Source organism: Camellia sinensis, chromosome 4 (genome assembly GCF_055761805.1).
Source record: "Camellia sinensis isolate YWXY chromosome 4, ASM5576180v1, whole genome shotgun sequence".
Lineage (NCBI taxonomy): Eukaryota > Viridiplantae > Streptophyta > Magnoliopsida > Ericales > Theaceae > Camellia > Camellia sinensis.
This window is the reverse complement of record NC_138964.1, coordinates 222,741,651-222,759,918: the sequence shown is the minus strand read 5'-3', so window position 1 is coordinate 222,759,918 and position 18,268 is coordinate 222,741,651. Positions and strand designations below refer to the sequence as shown.

General features: G+C 30.3%; 1 protein-coding gene across 26 annotated transcripts; it reads right to left on the bottom strand.

Annotated features, from left to right (window-relative positions):
- Positions 1–1,017: 1,017 nt before the first annotated feature.
- LOC114268386 (leucine-rich repeat receptor protein kinase HPCA1) lies at positions 1,018–11,594 on the bottom strand. Of its 26 annotated transcripts, XM_082867665.1 has the most exons (14): positions 11,432–11,489; positions 10,460–10,501; positions 8,765–8,819; positions 6,102–6,173; positions 5,724–5,798; positions 5,565–5,636; positions 5,302–5,475; positions 4,836–4,877; positions 4,628–4,699; positions 4,474–4,542; positions 4,306–4,380; positions 3,592–3,672; positions 3,381–3,482; positions 1,018–1,270 (listed from the first exon to the last, which is right to left on the bottom strand). In XM_082867665.1, exons 4-13 carry the CDS (start codon positions 6,158–6,160, stop codon positions 3,476–3,478), a joined length of 726 nt encoding a protein of 241 aa, XP_082723791.1. In that variant the 5' UTR covers positions 6,161–6,173; positions 8,765–8,819; positions 10,460–10,501; positions 11,432–11,489; the 3' UTR covers positions 1,018–1,270; positions 3,381–3,475. The 26 variants fall into 26 exon arrangements, with proteins under 26 accessions (XP_082723791.1, XP_082723786.1, XP_082723779.1 ...); XM_082867660.1 differs by having other exon boundaries at positions 8,765–10,501; positions 11,432–11,541; XM_082867653.1 differs by lacking the exon at positions 10,460–10,501 and having other exon boundaries at positions 11,432–11,519.
- Between the last annotated feature and the right edge of the window lie 6,674 nt (positions 11,595–18,268).

Here is an 18,268-nt window from a genome sequence, read left to right as displayed (position 1 = left end):
GCTACCAGAATTACACCACTCATAAAAGTTAACCGGTACTCCCGGAACTAAGCCCATTATTTCTGAATAAAATCAAAAATATTTTAGCTAATGCTAAAATTTGGTTTCCTTTCTCAAAACCAAAACACTTTGGACATAATCAGATTATCACTACAACAAGTTGGGTCTTGAATGACGAAATTTTTTTGTCTCCAAAGAGCTAATTTCGTCACTATAGATATTTGTGAGGAAATATTTTCGTCACCGGTTTCGTCATTGAATGTTTGTCACTAAAAACCAACATGACGAAAAATAATTTCGTCACCAATGAAATTACTTCAGTGATGAAATTTTTTGTCACCAATAAAACAACATTTTGTCGCCAAAAATTCTCATTTTCGTCACCAAATAGTTATTCAATACCATATTTATGACTTTAGTTGACGAATAAATTTGTCACGCATGTTGATCATTGATGAGGAAATAATTTCGTCAAAATAAGATGTAAAGATGACGAAATTTTTCGTCTTCAAAAGTCATAATTTTTTGTCACCAATAAAACAAAATTTTGTCGCCAAAAGTTCTCATTTTCGTCACCAAATAGTTGTTCAGTACCATATTTATAACTTTAGTTGATGAATAAATTTGTCACGCATGTTGATCATTGATGAGGAAATAATTGTCACAATAAGATGTAAAGGTGACAAAAGTTTTTGTCTTCAAAAGTCATACATGGGTGACGAAATATATTTCGTCATAAATATATATACACGTGACAAAATTTTTAGTCACCAAACAACAAAATAAATAAAAACTTTCATATATAAACTGCAGTAAATTTTGTCACAAAAAAAAATTTATTAGTGACGAATAATCACTTTGTCATAATAAGAAGTACAAATGACGAAAAAATTCGTCACTAAAGTTGTTCCATATTTTATATTCAATTTAAGTTATTATTTCACAAATATCCCTGCTCAGATCCCAATAGCCTTTTAATTGTACTAAGAAATCCACTAGCTATTATACTCCACTCCACACAAAAATTCACTAAACCATTATATTATAAATCAAAATGTATCCATCAAACAACTTTAATAATAATCCATTATGTATAACAAAAAAATCATCAAAGCAAATCCCAAAATGAACTAATGTGGAGTCCACAAAAAAAATCAACACTCAATCTTGATTTGCAACTACAACTAAGTATCAGTTCAGGAAATAAATAAATAATTCAACACTTGATCTTGATTTGCAAATATGCTTCCAAACGTCATCAAAAACCAATTTGCAAAGAAAATAAATAAGGAAGACATTAATATATTATTAATTACATCTAAAATCATATTTAAATAATTTTATTTTATAAACCAATTTAATAGAAATGCATATAACAATCCAAAACTTCAAAGAGTTAAAGTAATCCTTAATGATAAGCAACACAGATAATAGAAGATGACAAAAGATTGCAAGAATATCATGTATCACTAGCACTAATGCCAACAAGAACCAAAGAGAATCACATGACGTGTTCACAAACTAATCAATCCATTGTTTTTATAGGAGTTACCATTTTCATTTAAATCTAAATATGTTCCTATTTTATTTTGAACTTCAACGAGGTAAAAAGTCAAAACACACATGCAAGCAAACATAAAAACAAAAACAAATACACACGAATAGATATTGAAATAAAAACACAATTAGACCTCCAAACATTTTGGGTTAATTATATTTTACATGGTTTTGTCCAAAAACACTTTACCTCCTTCATGTTTAAAAATATACACATAACCCTCTTGAAATTTGGAGTAAAGTGCAAACGTTGCAAATTCTGGTTAAGTTAACCATGCGTTAACACACTAAATTGAGCGTGTGTTAAGAAATATATATAATGATACTTTTGCCCCTTTTTCAATTTGCCTTTTTCTATTATTTTCTTCTTCATTCCCTCTCCCTCCTCCTTTCTATAGCAGCAGACCCACTCGCCATTCCCCTTCTCACTTCCTCCTATATTTCACATGCCACCACCAACCAATAGCCTCATGGGCCACCATGGCTATCAACCACCTCTAAAACAAAACCCAGTATCCACTTCCCCAAACACCTAGGTTGGGTGACTTAGCAAGACACAGTCCACCAGGACACCACCATGCATGGCCAAACCCAACCCTAACACCTAGTGGACAAGCACATTTCATCCCTCTCATCTTTCTCTCCCTCGTAGGGAAGTAAAATTTAAAACTCATCTCCCTCTAACAACCTAAAAATAGAAAGTTCTAAACACAAGTTCTAAAGGCAACGAATCACCTTTTAAGTTCTGAATTGTGAAAACTCCAAGAAAAGAAAAACAATGAAAATGAAAATGGGGTAGAAAATTTAGGGGAAAATGCTATATAGTTGAGTACGAGACTGAGGAGAGACACTGTCATTTTTTAAGGCATCTAAGCTGAGAACTATTAAGATGTTATTAATGAAATCATTAAACCAATGATGTGTATTAATCAATCACTATAGCCAAACTTTATGTTAGGAACAAAAGCAATTACTAACAATTAACAATAGACTACTTAAATTAGTACTGAGAAAAAAAATCGCTGTAAATAAATTAATCCCTCACGGCAAGAGGAGTTGTGTAGGTGTCATATGAGAGGAGGGAGAGGAATGATATGAGACAGACCATGGGACAAGAAATGGAAGAATGGGAAGAAAAACAAAAGGAAAGAGTCACATCTAACACTTTGTTGTTGACCTTGAACTATGTTTTTTGAATAATTAAACAAAAATCAAGTTAGGTTTTCTTCAGTCAGAGTCTACAAGTCAACAATTAACATTTAACATATGTTGTGATCTAATGTTCCCCATGACAACAAAACAATGTGCAATGAGTATATGCATTTAATAATCCAACACTATTGTCCATTTGGAGGTATTGACATCAACTTAAATAACCAAAATGTCCAGAAGGACCCAATTGACATCAACTTAAAAAACTACAATGTCCAGAAGGACATCAACAGACCAATGTGCAATAAGTATATGCTAAGTGATTTCTATTAATATGAAATAGGACTAGACCATAGTAGGTATACTAAGTGATTTCTATTAATATGATCTATCTTCCACATACACAAAAAAACAATGTTCAATGCTCAGATGCCAATGGGAAGATAAGATCCATGACAATCTAGTTTCTTGTATTTTGCATCCTATAATTTTGGTTTTTTATTTTTTTAAAAGAAAAAGACTAACTAGATTCTTGTGCTTGCTTACTTGCTTTGTTTACCTTGTGATTTGCATGATATCTCTAATTTGAATGGGTTGTATAAAGTCTAATAACCACCCAACATTATAGTAAAGCAGTACTAAAAAAATAAGTTTAATTCAAAAAGTAAAACCTGAAGCACTTGAGCAGCATATCTCTGAGCTGCTGCATCTTGCTCAGCAAATCTGTGAGCATCTTCTGTTACACTTTGTTCTTGCTCTACCCTCATCAAAACCTATCAGATAAGTCATAATCAATATATTGTAAGAAATCTTTATCACATAAGAGAAAACAAGAACCAATTTTTTACATATTTAATTGTCAAACATAAAGCAATGCAAAACCTGAAGCATGACATTTTTTTGTTCTTGCTTATCAGCAAGGGCATGTCGAAGCTCAACAACCTCTCGCTCCAATTGTTCAACCTGAAGCTCATAAGCAAATAGTTAATATGAAAAATATTTTATTTAACATTTTAAACTAGGTAGAAGAATAAATAAGAACTCAACCACTAAACAAGCATCTTGCTTACAAAAATTTTAATAACTACATCAAACAATTTTAGTAGATTTCGAGTAGAAAAAGGTGAAAAACTTAGTAGGAATTCCCCACCTCTCTCTCTTTCCTCTTCGATTCAAAAACCACAAAATATGATCAGGAAAAAGAAATCAAAATACACCACAAAGAAGGTGAGGAATTTTGGCTGAATTCAATGAGTTATGGGAAAATAATTAAACAAATTAAGAAAACTCACAATAGAATGGAAATGCAGAGCCAGGCACAAGCTCACAGAGGAGCCGTGATCAACATGGAATCATTCAGTGGAATGGAAATGCGGGTTTACATTGGAAAACATCCTTATCTAGATGTCTATGGTGGCAAATTGTGGATTAATATCCTACATGAAATTGACACACACAATTCATCAACTGTTGATCTAGTTCTCAAATTGCGTAATGAGCCTGTTTGGTGCAGTATTTTTTATGTTTAATTATTCCAAGATCCCCTAAACTATTAGTGAGAACTAGATCAACAAATGATGAGGATTAAGATGGTACAATGTCGTCAAAGCCTCTAGGCTTGTATGCCATGGATGAACAGCTGATGAATTGAAACTATTGTTGTTCATGTCCCTGCATACCATCATCTTATGGTCAGAAAATGCAAATAGATTTCACATGCATTGCTAACAAAATTGAATATCGAAGGAAATTGCAAGAACTTACAGAGTGTTGAGAAAGTTCATCCCTGTGAGATTGGGCGAAGGTCCATTCAAATTATTGTTCGACAAGTACCTCAAAAGGCGTAACCAAAACACTTTCTTAATGACACAACTAGAATTCTACATGAAGTTGGAAAATTTTCTGTGTGTGTACTTACAGCTCCCTGACACTTGTAAGGTTGTTGAGGTTTGAAGGAACAGGCCCATTTAATGAATTCCAATTGAAGCATCTGTTTGCAAGGCAAAAGTTTCAATCCAAAACAAGAAACCAAATTTGTTACTATAGGAACATGAAAGCCAATCACAGAATGGTTTCTGTAAGAAGCTTAGTAAGAAGTTTCTAGAGTACATGACATAGATACTCACATGGCCTCCAAAGTCTGCGCATATCCTAGTGTGTCAGGGATGCTTCCAGTGAGTTTGTTGACATAAAAAATCTTGCTCAATATAAAATTATAATTATTTATTAGAGACTATAACAAGATAATGTCTAAATTGGCATTAGTTGGAACATAGGATCGCCTAGTGTCACAACAACTGAATCAAATGCTCCACATGAGGTCAAAATATGCTAATTAATGACTAAGTTTTGTCGTTCATAACATCAAAGATTACAATTTGGAAACTTATGCATGTATCAGATTCATGTTCAAGTGGAAAAGTTTAGATGGAATGCTGCCGAATAGTTGATTCATTCCTAGATGACTGTGAATAATGGGCAGAAATTTGCTTAAATTTAAATAACAATAATACTAAAACATGTTATCTTCAAAAGAATTTGAAAAAAATAAAATAAAATTTAAGTTTGATATTTCAAAGAGGTGAGACATACAAGTGCCTTGCTTTAACTAGCATATCCAGACCAGTTGTGCTCCCACCAGAGACTGGAATTGTTCCATTAAGCTGGTTCTCAGTTAAATCTAGCCATGAAAGATTAGACAAATTACCAATGGAAGGCGGGATTGGTCCACTGAAGTTGTTCGCATTCAGAGCTCTGCAGACAATGCTAATAAAAGTTTAATATATTTACTGTACCATAATTAAAAAGACCAAAGACATGAGACTAGACATATACACTGGACTGGAAATTCTTACAAGAAGACCAGTTGCTGCAGAGATCCTATTGAGTCCGGAATTGGACCAAAGAAACTGCAACCAATGAGGATTCTGTATGTAACAAAGAGCAAATGATTCAATGTAAGGAGTGAAATTTCACGAGTTGCTGATACTAAGAAATAGATAGAATTTTCTTACAAGGTTGTAAGCTGATTCAAATTCCCGATCAATGATGGAAGAGTTCCAATCAGACCCTTGTTGTTAGATAGATCCCTGTATGCAAAAGTTAATAATGAGAAATTATCTCTCTTTTTTCTATCAAGAATGAAGAATATAAAAAAATAATGCAGCTAATTAAGCAAGGAACTAAAAATAGTCTTCTGGAAGTAATGTTATTTAAGATATCCAAAATAATAATTCAACAATTATGTCTATGATGAATCAAGCTATTGAAAATGCCAAGGATATCCAATTCCAAGCACTATAGTCTACAAAGATGATGGTAACGAAAATTGAATATGCCATTTATATTACATCTAAATGGATTAAAAGCAAAAGAAAAATTAGAAAACCTACAGATATTGCAATTCAGATAATGATAGGATGTCACTGGAAAGGGAACCCGTCAAATCCATGCCTGCTAGTATCCTGAAATTGAAAGTTAACTGGTTCAAGATCAAAGATTGTCAAGTTTTTTAAAATAGTAGAACATGATTGCATTACATGGAGGTCACTTGGGAATTGGTGCAAGAAATTCCTTAATTAAAAAGTGACAAAAAATAAATACTATCACACTTAATTAAATTAGGTGTGATTAAAATATTAATTTGATTTTTTTAATCACATTTTCATTAAAAGTTTCATGTTTTAGTTTCTTAAGTATGATCTTTAAGCATTTTTGTAGTAGTGCTGTCAAAACAAAGATTCTTATCAAATCGAAGCCACAATATGAGACTTGCAAAATGGCACTCTTAACATTTAAAGACCAAAGATTCATAGCTCGCAAAAAAGGTTTACTCGAGATGATTCGCCATAAATTATTTTCCAATTTCTTAAAAAAGAATGCCATCGTAGAAGACAAAAATCGCTAATAAAGCATTTAGTTGAACCAGACGAAAAATAAACAATATAAATTACAAAAATCTAACCAAGGAAACACTTAGTTTAACAATGTTTGCATTTGATGTGTTATGTACATTAAAAAATGATGAAACATGCATATTTTGCACCATAAAGGATCAAAATCTATGTGAAAGTCCTCCAAACAGAAAAGAAGAAATATATTTCACATAGGTAAGGTGATATATTTCATGGAGGTAAGGTGCACTATTGGTATATTAGTTGTGCTATGTAAGAAATGGCTTATCAACACTACTATAAATGTCAATAAGACATGCAATTGGCACAGATATGTATAGATTTTCAAAACAAAATAAAATTATTTTAAACATGAATTGGTAGGATGATAGCAAGAATTGTCAGTAATTAATTCCAGTTTTAAGCTACAAACCTCCCGGAAGTTCCACAACTGATTATGCAAGCAACTCCAAAATGGGGATGAACAGAAATATGAACGTGTTTAAGTGTTAAACCATCCACAAGCACATTTCAAAATCATAGAACAATCTTTCTTATTACTAGCACAAGCTAATACTCTGTTGCAACTCAATCTAGTGTTAGATCTATTATTTCCAAAGCAAGCAATGCTAATGCTGATCTCTTTGTTGAGCTTGGTGATAAAATATGTTTTGGTGATCTTTTCTTGGAGGTACTGCATTATTAGGTAGGGTAGTTCTGTATAATAACGGTGAAATGTGAACCTGATGTTGTTGAATTCAATCCTCAAGGGATGCAATTACATTTTTTATTTGAACTGAATGATATGTGGTGTGTATTCTTGGAAAGGAAAGAGTGTTTTCATCATCAAAAGGAAGGGTGCCACAAAGAAGCGCATACAAGATAACCCCACAGCTCCATACATCTACCATAGGAGCATACAATTTCCCAGATATAACCTATGAAAATAGATGAATTTATTAAACTTGGAAATTCAACAGTTACTTTAGATACAAATAGCATTCAATTGAAAAATCTCACTGACTTGTTTCACTGTCTTAAATTATTCCATAGATACCATAACTCTGGGAAACATAATTTGGGCTTCCATAACATGTTTTCAGAAAATGACCATCCCACATGATATTGCTCAGACCAAAATCTGCAATCTTCACATTGCACTTGGAATCCAAAAGCAGGTTCTCAGGCTTAAGATCTCTGTGAACCACCATATTGTTTTGGTTTCCTTAAGAATTCGGTATGATTTCCTTAAACAATTTACTTCTTACTTCTTAGCAAAAGAGAAGATAACCACAGAGGTCTTATACAAGTTTTATGGTTAAAAATATTTGATATTTGCACCTGAAAGATCTCAAGAGTCAAATTTTATGATCTAGAGGAGGATTTGTGAAAGTGGAGACAGTTCCAAACCATGTTCTTTCTTTCTCAGGAGAGGAAGAAGGCATTATTCACCCAAAAAGGAAAAAGGCATTGTTGTTTGCTAGTGGCAGACACAATTCAGTTTCTGATTCTTTCTTCCACTTTAAATTTTTTTTTCTTTTCTTATTCTCTCATTACTTCATATATGTCTATGTAAGCCCCCAAAAAAGGTTGAGATAGAAATAATAATTTCCTCAATTGAAATAGTTACAAAGTGGTATTATAGTTTTGTTATGAACGTTAGAAAATTATTATGAATAATTATAATGTAGTTAAAAAAAAATGCATATGTATTTTTTAATAGAGCACAATTTTCCTATAGAAACACAGATAAATGGTGTTGGGGAAAACATTAGACAAGCTTTAAAAAGTGAATTATGGAGTAGGTGCTGACCCATTAATTATCTAACCATATCTACATTTAGTGAAAAAGGCAAAACCTAGATCTAAGTTTTTCATAATATATAGATGATATAGCTAAATCTACACAAATGCAAATAAAAGCTTGATAATATTAAAGTTGGTGCAAGTTATGATTTCTTTTGGAATTCCACTTTCGAAACCAGTATAAAAAGTAACATATATGCAAGAGCAATATTATTTTTCCAAGAAGATCATAATTTCTAGTCCATGAAGTGCAGATAGAAGTGTAAATGTGTCGGCTTTACAAACAATAAAAACACATCAATATTTTATTTATATTTGTTCATATAAACTTTATAACTTGGTCACTGAAATTTAACCTGAAACATGATTTCCTTGCTGGAAGCACTTTCAACTCTTCAAATGAGTCCAAATCTAATATTGAGTGGATGAAGAAAAGGATTGAATGAATTAGTCTTTCAGTTCAACACTTCCATAGAAGACAGAAAAGCGAAAGACAAGAATTTTACATACCTTGTTGTCCGGATTAGCAGCAAATCAATCACCAACATAAAAATACAAAAGTGAATGGAATTACAAATATTAGCAGAACATAGAGAAAAGGGGGTACAAAACACACACAGATGAAGAACAAACAAATAAAAAATCATGTACTAAATAAAAAAGCAAAAAATCCATAAATTTCATATAAACAATACTTAATCACTTCCTTACCAAAACTATACAAATTGCAATCCCTAATAAGTAATTAAATCAATGCACAATAAATCCAGAAATTGCAACACCCAGACTCGTAGATTCAACTAATTCCAACAAAATTAACTCAAATTCCAATGCTAATACCTATATGTACATTCACATATATAAAAAATGAGTATGGTGGGAATCGATTGAATTACCCGTAGCTCTCTAGGGTTTGGTCGTCCTTCAAGATCTGCCATCGCTGGCACTGAGGTGATGGTTCTGCGGCAGAATGAGGTGTTGCACGACGGGCAACAACGGTGGATCGGTGATGGTAGATCTAACACTGATGGTGATTGTTGTTGTTGGGGAAGGGAGTTTCAACGCTAGGGTTTCTATAAGGGGAGAGGAAGATAATAAAACCCTAGCTATTGCTGAGTGATGAGAGGGAGAGGGGGAGACGGCGAGAGAGATGGTTTGATTTGTTTGTGTTTCACTGTGGATACTATACATATATATATATAAATAAATAAAATATAATCACACTTAATTAAAAATATACATATAATCAAAGTGTGATTAAAAAAATATATATAATCACACTTAATTAAAAAATGTGATTAAAAATATATATATAACCACACTTACTTAAAAAGTGTGATTAAAAAAATATATATATAATCGCACTTAATTAAAAAGTGACATAAAAAATAAATATTATCACACTCAATCAAATTAAGTGTGATTAAAATATCAATCTAATTTTTTTTATCACACTTCTAATAAAAGTGAGATATTTTCATTTATCAAAGTGTGATCTTTAATTGTTTTTGTAGTAGTGTTTCGTTCCTAGAAGCAAAATACACAATTTTGCTGAAGAAGTTTTTGGCAACATTCTAACAGATACAAGCAATGGAGGTTATAGGGTAATAAACTATCCTGGTCAATTAGATTTATAGGGTAATAAACTATCCTGGCAACATTCTATTAGAAAGAAAAAAAACATTGAACAATTAGATTTATAGGGTAATAAACTATCCTGGCCATAAAATCTAGAAATAATACATGTATATATACATATGTTTTATATAAGCACATGTTCTTTAGAAAGAATAAAATGAAGGCAACACATCTATAGAAAGAGGTCCAAAAACAAAATAGCTTCAAGCTTCCAGCTATGCAATCGAGGTTATCTTCTGGATGTAAGTAGATGTAAATAATAATTACAAATCTTTATGCCAACAGTTTAAATATAATTGTCATAGCCCTACAGCTCTCCAAACAAGTTCATCTACTTCCAAAAAGAGAAAAAAAAAAATATATATATATATATATAGAGTACAAACCAATAAACCAACTTCAATAAAACATACCAAAATACCCCACACCCTACGAGAAGCAGCAGAGTCCACACCCTGGGGATCATCAATGAATAGTTCCAGAGATTTTCAGCTACAACAAAAATGTATCTCGGAACATTGTTTGTGACAACACAAACACCATAAAACAATAAAAACTACAAAGAATGCTAACAACCAAGGCACTAACTCTCCACCAGGTACAACTAGCAAAATCAATTTCAGTATATAAACAAAAAGATAATTTCTGATCTAAAATTAATCATCTAATTGTCTCAAATCAATTAGGATGTAATAAATAATTTTAGACCCAACCACACTAATTAACTAATTCACTAGGATGTAACAATCATCCTAGGACACAACCACACTGAATAATTAACTAAGTTGTATAAAAAACACACCCACACGGGATAAAATCTGTCTTCTTCTTCAAAGAATAGAATGAAACCAAAGCAAAATTCAATTCTCTCTCTCTCTCACTCTCTCTCGGTTTTCTTCATCAAATCTTCATCATTTTCTTTCATTTTTGTTTCATTGTACTCACAAAATCAATGTCTTTCACTTTCTTAACTCAAAAATAAAGTAAACCCAAATATATTTTAGAAATTTCTGTTCAAATAAAATAGCAAATTTTTTTATTCCAGAATTTCTTTTCCCCCCAAATCTTTGTTCAATATGAGGAAACGAAGCACAAATCACTAGAATTGAATCCCTATTTTATAAATCTAATCCCTAAGCAGAGCATTGATGGCTAACAATCAACTACCAAGAAAAACCCAAAAAATACATATAAACTTGAAAACCCAAATGATAAATCAAAGCTTTTAAATCGCTCAATAAAGAAAACAATTCCAAATTTATTACCAAATCAACAATAAAGCCAGATTATAAGCTAAAAAAAATGTGCAGATTGAAACCCATAAAATTTTTGAAACAACTCAATTAAATCGATGCACTACAAGGAAAAAATAGAGAAAAAAGAACCTGGGTTTGATGCAAAAAGTGGAGCCCTATTCATACAGGAAGGACCGACGGTAGCAAGGGAAAGAGCAATGGTGGAGAGGTATTACGTGTGTGTTTTGAGTGAGAGAGAGAGAGAGAGAGAGAGAGAGAGAGAGAGAGAGAGTTGATAAACAGAGAGAGGGCAACAAAATTAATACCCTATTTTGAGAGAGAGAGAGAGAGAGATGGTAAACAGAAAAGGATAAAAAAAAAATTAACTTTTTGGTTCCAGTTTTTAGAGATGAGTTTTCAGAAAATTCTATTTATTTATTTTTGATCATATTTTAATATTTTTAATTAATTTTTTAATATTTTAAGTTTTTTTTTTAAAAATTTAGACACACCTAATATAAATATACTTAAAAAGTATAATACATGTGAAAAAAATATTTAAAAAATACACTAAATTCCAAAAAATATAAAAAAAATATATGAAAATTCATTACATTTTTCATATTTTTGTGTATTTATTAATTTTTTAAAATATTTTTTCACAATTATTTTACTATTTAGATACATCTAAATAAGGTGCATCTAAAAAAGTAAAAAATTACTTAAAATTTTAAAAATATTAACTAAAAACTAAAAAATACGAAAAACAAAACACACTATTTTTAGAAAACTGAAATCAAACACACTGATATATATATATATATATATATATATATATATATATATATATATATATTGTTGCTCAATACATTCAAATTTTTCTACCAAAATTGGTGACAACATTATTTTCTCACCAAAAGATCTCAAAAATACTTGGTGACGAAACTTATTTTTTTTCTCACCTAAAAGTAAGTATTTATTGACGGAAATAAATTTCGTCACATATTATTTTTATATTTTTATTATACGTGACAAAATTATAATTCCTCATGGATTATTCCTATTTAGTGACGAAATTTGTTTTCTTCACTAATTTTCGCCACCATTACCAATACAGAGAATAAGAGAAAGAGACACCAGAAAAAGAGGAAAGAGAAATCACATACCAAATCACCAAGCAAAGAAGATGTGGCGGTTACCGGCAAGGCTACTAGTGGCGGCGACGATAGGCAAGGCTAATAGAGGCGACGATGGCGATCAGCGTGGTGGAGGAGCAAGAGGTAAGACAAATTAATACCCTATTTTGAGAGAGAGAGAGATAGAGATGATAAACAGAAAAGGGGTAAAAAAAAATTAATACCCTATATTTTTTTTAATTGCCGCTCAATATATCAAAAAAATTTCACCAAAATTGGTGACGATATTATTTCCTCACCAAAAGATATCAAAAATATTAAAACATTTTGGTGACGAAAATATATTCCTCACAAATAATTTTATAATTAGTGACAAATTTTTTTCTCACCAAAAGTCCCAAAATTTTGGCGCCACCAAAAAAAAGTAGCGGGAAAATTTTTGGTGACGAAACTTAATTTTTCCTCACTTAAAATGAAGTATTTATTGACGAAAATAAATTTTATCACCTATCATTTTCATTTTTTTATTATATGTGACAAAATTTATAAATTCCTCACGAATTATTTTTATTTAGTGACGAATCTTATTTTCTTCACTAGTTTTCGTCACCATAGGTTACTTTTGTTGTAGTGACTTGTGAATTCAAGATGGATATATGAAATATTGTTCCTAAACAAACAAGTCTACGGACATATAACCAAGACCAATTCATTATCCATATGTCCATCAAATTTGGAACCAAATCAATCCATAAAAATCTTGAAACCAATTCGAACTGAACCAGTAAAGCACAGTTCAATTCTGTTTAGAATCGCAGATTTTAAAAATATAATCATTATTCACAATATGTTCACAACCTAAGAATTATTTACATGACTGTTTAAAACTAGTTCTATCACTATTAAAAAAATATAGTTATAATAGTAGAGAGTTATAATATATATTTGATACGATTAAAATATTTTAATATTTACATTCGATAACAAATTATATATATAATATAAATAGTCCGGTTCGATTTTAACTAGATTCACAATTATAAAATCACGGTTATAAAGTATGGTTCATCTATTTAAAAAATCAAAATCGAATCATGCATTGAAAAAACTAAATCAAGCCGTGAGATTTAATCTGAACCAGACTAATTTATAATTTTTTCAGCCTAACATGACCAAACACATAAAGCAATCATGACCATGTGTATCAGATGGTGGGACCATAATAAAATATACACTCTTGCTGAAAGTGAAATATTTAATTGCATCTCCTGTTTCCTCTCTTGAAACCGCTGATTGTCCATTAAAAACTCTACAAATTACAAAAAAACCAAAACCGATTTGGTGGCTAAGAAATGAAAAGAGGAAAGGAAAGAAAAGGTAATCCAAAAAATCTGGCATAAAATATGAACCTACAGCATTTGATGATGCCCAGTTAAAATTCACCATGTTCAGTTGTGCTGTCATTTCAATAGGGATTCTAGTATTATTTGCTGTTGTTTTAGTTGTTCTTGATTTTTTTAGCTTTTCTTGTTCTATTATTTCTTTCATAGACGCTGCAAAACCTGAAGCACAACATTTAATGACTGAACACAAAATGGTACAAAAAAACAAAAAACAAAAAACAAAAAACAAACATTGATTGAAAGAAATCGATTTACTCATTGGCGCCGAAGTTGAAGAAATAGGCTATGAAGAGCCAGTGTTTGTGAAATTACCGCTGAGAAACTATTTTCTCACAAAAAAAAAAAAATCAGAATCAGAGTGATGTGACAAAATCAACTGTGTAAATTGATCAAAAACAAATTCAATGTGAAGCAACAACAACCCTTGGCCTTTTTGGAGACGCAGGTACGTTTGGAAGGTTGTTATGGTTTCGGTCAGAAGCCATCGCTGGGTTGAGAAAATCTAGAGAGAGACAGAGACAGAGAGAAAGTGAGTGCAATAGGACTTCGGTGCTTCTGCTTTGTTGAGATTTGAGAGGGAGAGAAAAAGACATATATTTATGGAAAATGCGTAAGAGCTCGAATGCGTAGATTTTGAATGACCCGAATGGTACGGAAAATATTATCTTATTAGTAAGAGATTAAAAAAAAATCTTAAAACGACGTAGCTTTGGGATTTCGAACTGTTGATATTTCGAGCTACGTAGCGGAATTGTATATTTATAGAGGGGAGAGAGAGGGATTGAGTGAACTTTTCCACCAAAGCAACACGGGTCCCTCCCCCTGTTTCTTTTTTTAATTTTTTTTTAATGGCAAATGCTTTCATTCCTCTGTACCAAAAAAGAAGAGCAAATGGCAAATGAATAATAACCTAGGCATGGTTTAATGTTAGAAAGTTTGTAAAAAAATATTTTAAAAATATGTCAAAATATTAAAAAATATATTGATTTAACTAAAAATAAATTGAAATTAAAGAAAAATATATTATATTTTATAAATATTTTGTCTTTTACTTGTATTCTAGAGGCATTTGCTAGCAAGTTCCCTGTCTTAAAATATTAGTCTTTTATTCAATTTTTTATTATACCAAAATATTAATTTCTTGGTTAAATTATAAATACATCCCTTGAGATTTACTTAAATTCGAATTGTCCCCTGTGGTTTGAAAAATTACAAATACCTCCCTGTCAGAATTTTTTATTTAACAGAATTAATTGAAAAATGAAATTTTTAACTATTCACCTATACAATAATAAAATTATCTGAATTATTAATTGAAATAAAATTTTGACATTATTAAAAATTGTTAATTAACTTGATGATTTATTAACAAAATGACCTATTTGTTATGAAATTAGAAACCTTAAGGGGTATAATGTAATTTCGAGAACTATATCGAGTAATTTGTAATTTTGGTAAACCTCAAGGAGTGTGTTTGTAATTTATCCTAGTTTCTTTTCAAAAATTAAGGATTCAAATAACATTAATTTTCTATTTTACTCATCTTTTAAATTTATTAACATTAATATACATAAAAAAATATAATGATAATTGATATTCTCAAAAAAGTCAAAAAGTAATTTTAGAAAGTTATATTTTTGAAATGTAATGATTGTACAACCAAAATAAGTTAGATTTCTCAAAATATTAATATTTAAGACGAATAGAGTATTAAGGGTGTGTTTGTTTGGATGGATTGGATAAGAGGGAATTGTAATTCATCGGATTATTAGTCCTGGGATACATTGTTCCCGGACTATTTGGCTGGACTGGATTTGTATCCTATGTTTGTTTAGTCATGGGATTAGATGTCTGGATTGGACTATTTTTAGTTGTCCAATGTTTGTTTGGGATATTATGGGGAATGATAAATGCTTAAATGACTATTTTATCATTTTCAATTATTTACTAAAGTAATAGCAATATTAAACATAGCTTTAATATTTTAATTATTTTTAACTAGATTAAATAAAAATTTATTTTATTTTATTTTTTGCACAATTAAATAAATTTATTTTTAAAAAATTAAATAAATTAAATATCAATAAAAATATATGCTATTTTTTTAATTAAAATTTTAAATAAATTTATTTTAAATAATAATAATAATTAAATAATGAAATAAAATAAAACATCTATTTAAATTTAAATAATGAAATTAAATAAAATATAAACAAAATTTTAAAATAAAACATCAATAAAATACCTATAAAAAATTATTTTAAAAAATCAAATAAATAAAACAAAAATAAAAATTAAATAAAATTATTTTATTTCTAAATTGAAACATTTAAATTTTATTGAATTTACTAATATAATACATAATTAAATGCCAGAGGGCAAAAATGTAATTTTAGTAGCTAATCCCATGGGATGAGTTATCCCATGGTTTCTATCCCACTGCTCCCATGGGATAGCATAGTTCTACAAATATGAGATTAATAGTTTGGGAGGATTATTAGTCCGGATCAAAAAATTCATACCAAATAACGGACTATTAGTCCATCCGGACTAATAGTCCAACCTATGATGTTATCCTTCAAAACAAACATGCTTTAAGGGTTCGTTTCGGAAGTTAGTTGGCTTTTTGATTTTTTGATTATTTTAGCTTGCGGTTAAAAAGTCTCGTTTATGAAGGATTTTTTAACTTTTTTGTGAGAGAAAATATGTAATAATTATGAATTTAATGTGATATTTTATTTTATTGAGCTAAAAGATTTATTTATTTATTTATTTTTGACTATTTTAACCAAAAAATCCAAACTTCAACTTCCCCCAACGAGCTTTAAATGTCATTTAAGTTTTTGATATTTCTCCTTCTTTTATAAAACATTTCAAAATTTAATTTGATGAAAAAATTTGAAAGCAATGTTCATTATTTTCATATGTATCTCTGGTTTGGTAGGTTAATTTTTTCTGATTAAAACTAATTACTGGACTCCTCAAGTAATTTTCTATTTTTATTTTATTTATTTATTTATTTTTTGTTGCTAGACTTGTCTGACCTGTCATTAATTATTAAATGTCATTTATAATCAATTTTGGACAAGTTTTTGACTTTTTTATAAAATATTTTGAAAATTAATTTGATGAATTTTTTTTTAAAAGAATACTCATTTTTTTCATATGTAGGTCATGTTTGGCAACAACCTTTTTAATTAATAATAGTTATTAGACGTCTCATGTAATTTTTTTGTGTGGTCAGACTTTCCAAATGTGACACGTAATTTTTTTGTGTGGTCAGACTTTCCAAACGTGCCGATATATATATATATATATATATATATATATATATATATATATTTTTTTTTTTTTTTTTGTGACAAAACATACCATAGAATAGTTAATATTAATTATTAAATGTCATTTATAATCAATTTTGGGTAGGGTTTTAATTTTTTCTATAAAACAGTTCAAATATTAATTTGATGAAAAAAATTTAAAAGCAATACTCATTATTTTCATATGTAGTCCTGTTTAGCAGCTTATTTTTTTTTATTAAAAATAGTTGCCAGACGTGTCACGTAATTTTTTTGTGTGTGGCCAGACGTGACATAGAATAGAATAGTTGCCATAATTATTAGGCATGATACATAATGAATAAAGCTTCGTAGCTCGAATCTCCTTCCCCCCGAATCCCCTGACTGCCCAAAACGACGTCGTTTTGGGCGATTTTTTTTTTTTTTTTTTCCTTATGTTTGAAAACAGAGACAGAGAAGAAGAGGGGAAGAGAGAAAGAGAGAGAAAGAGAAGAGAGGGGAAGAGGGAATGGAGAGAGAGAGAGAGGGGGTCGTCGATCGTTGTAGCACAGCTCGGTTCGCCGATCGCCGCCGCCTCCGTCTTCAATCGTCGTAGCCCAGCCCCGTTTTTTTTTTTTTTTTTTTTTTTTTTTTTTTTTTTTCTGGATCTAAAATGAATGTTGGCTGGTGTTGATGATGATGATGGTGATGGTGATGAACATGTTGTTGTTGATGATGAATGGGGTGGGTTTGATTTTTGGTTGTTGATTTTTGGATGATGATGATGATGTGTTGGGGTTTGATTTTTGGTTGATGGTTGATTTTTGGTTGATGGTTGATGATGAAGATGATCTGCATTGCTCCTTTCCTTCATTTCCTTTCTTCTTCTTTCTTTTTTCTTTGCCCTCTTCTTCTTCTTTGCCCTCTTCTTCTGCGTTGTTGATTTCGGGAGATTCGGGGGCTTCAAATTCGAGGGATGTAGCACGGTTGGATACGTAATTATTTTTTGGTGGCAAAATTTTTTTTGAAAATTTGAAATTATTTTTTTGAAATTTATTTTTATCAAATTTGTTTCTATTTTTTTTTAAAAATAAATCAAAACACCTTTCAATAATATATATTAATCTTTTATTTAAAAAATAGTGTAAAATGTTGTCCATTTGGCCTAAT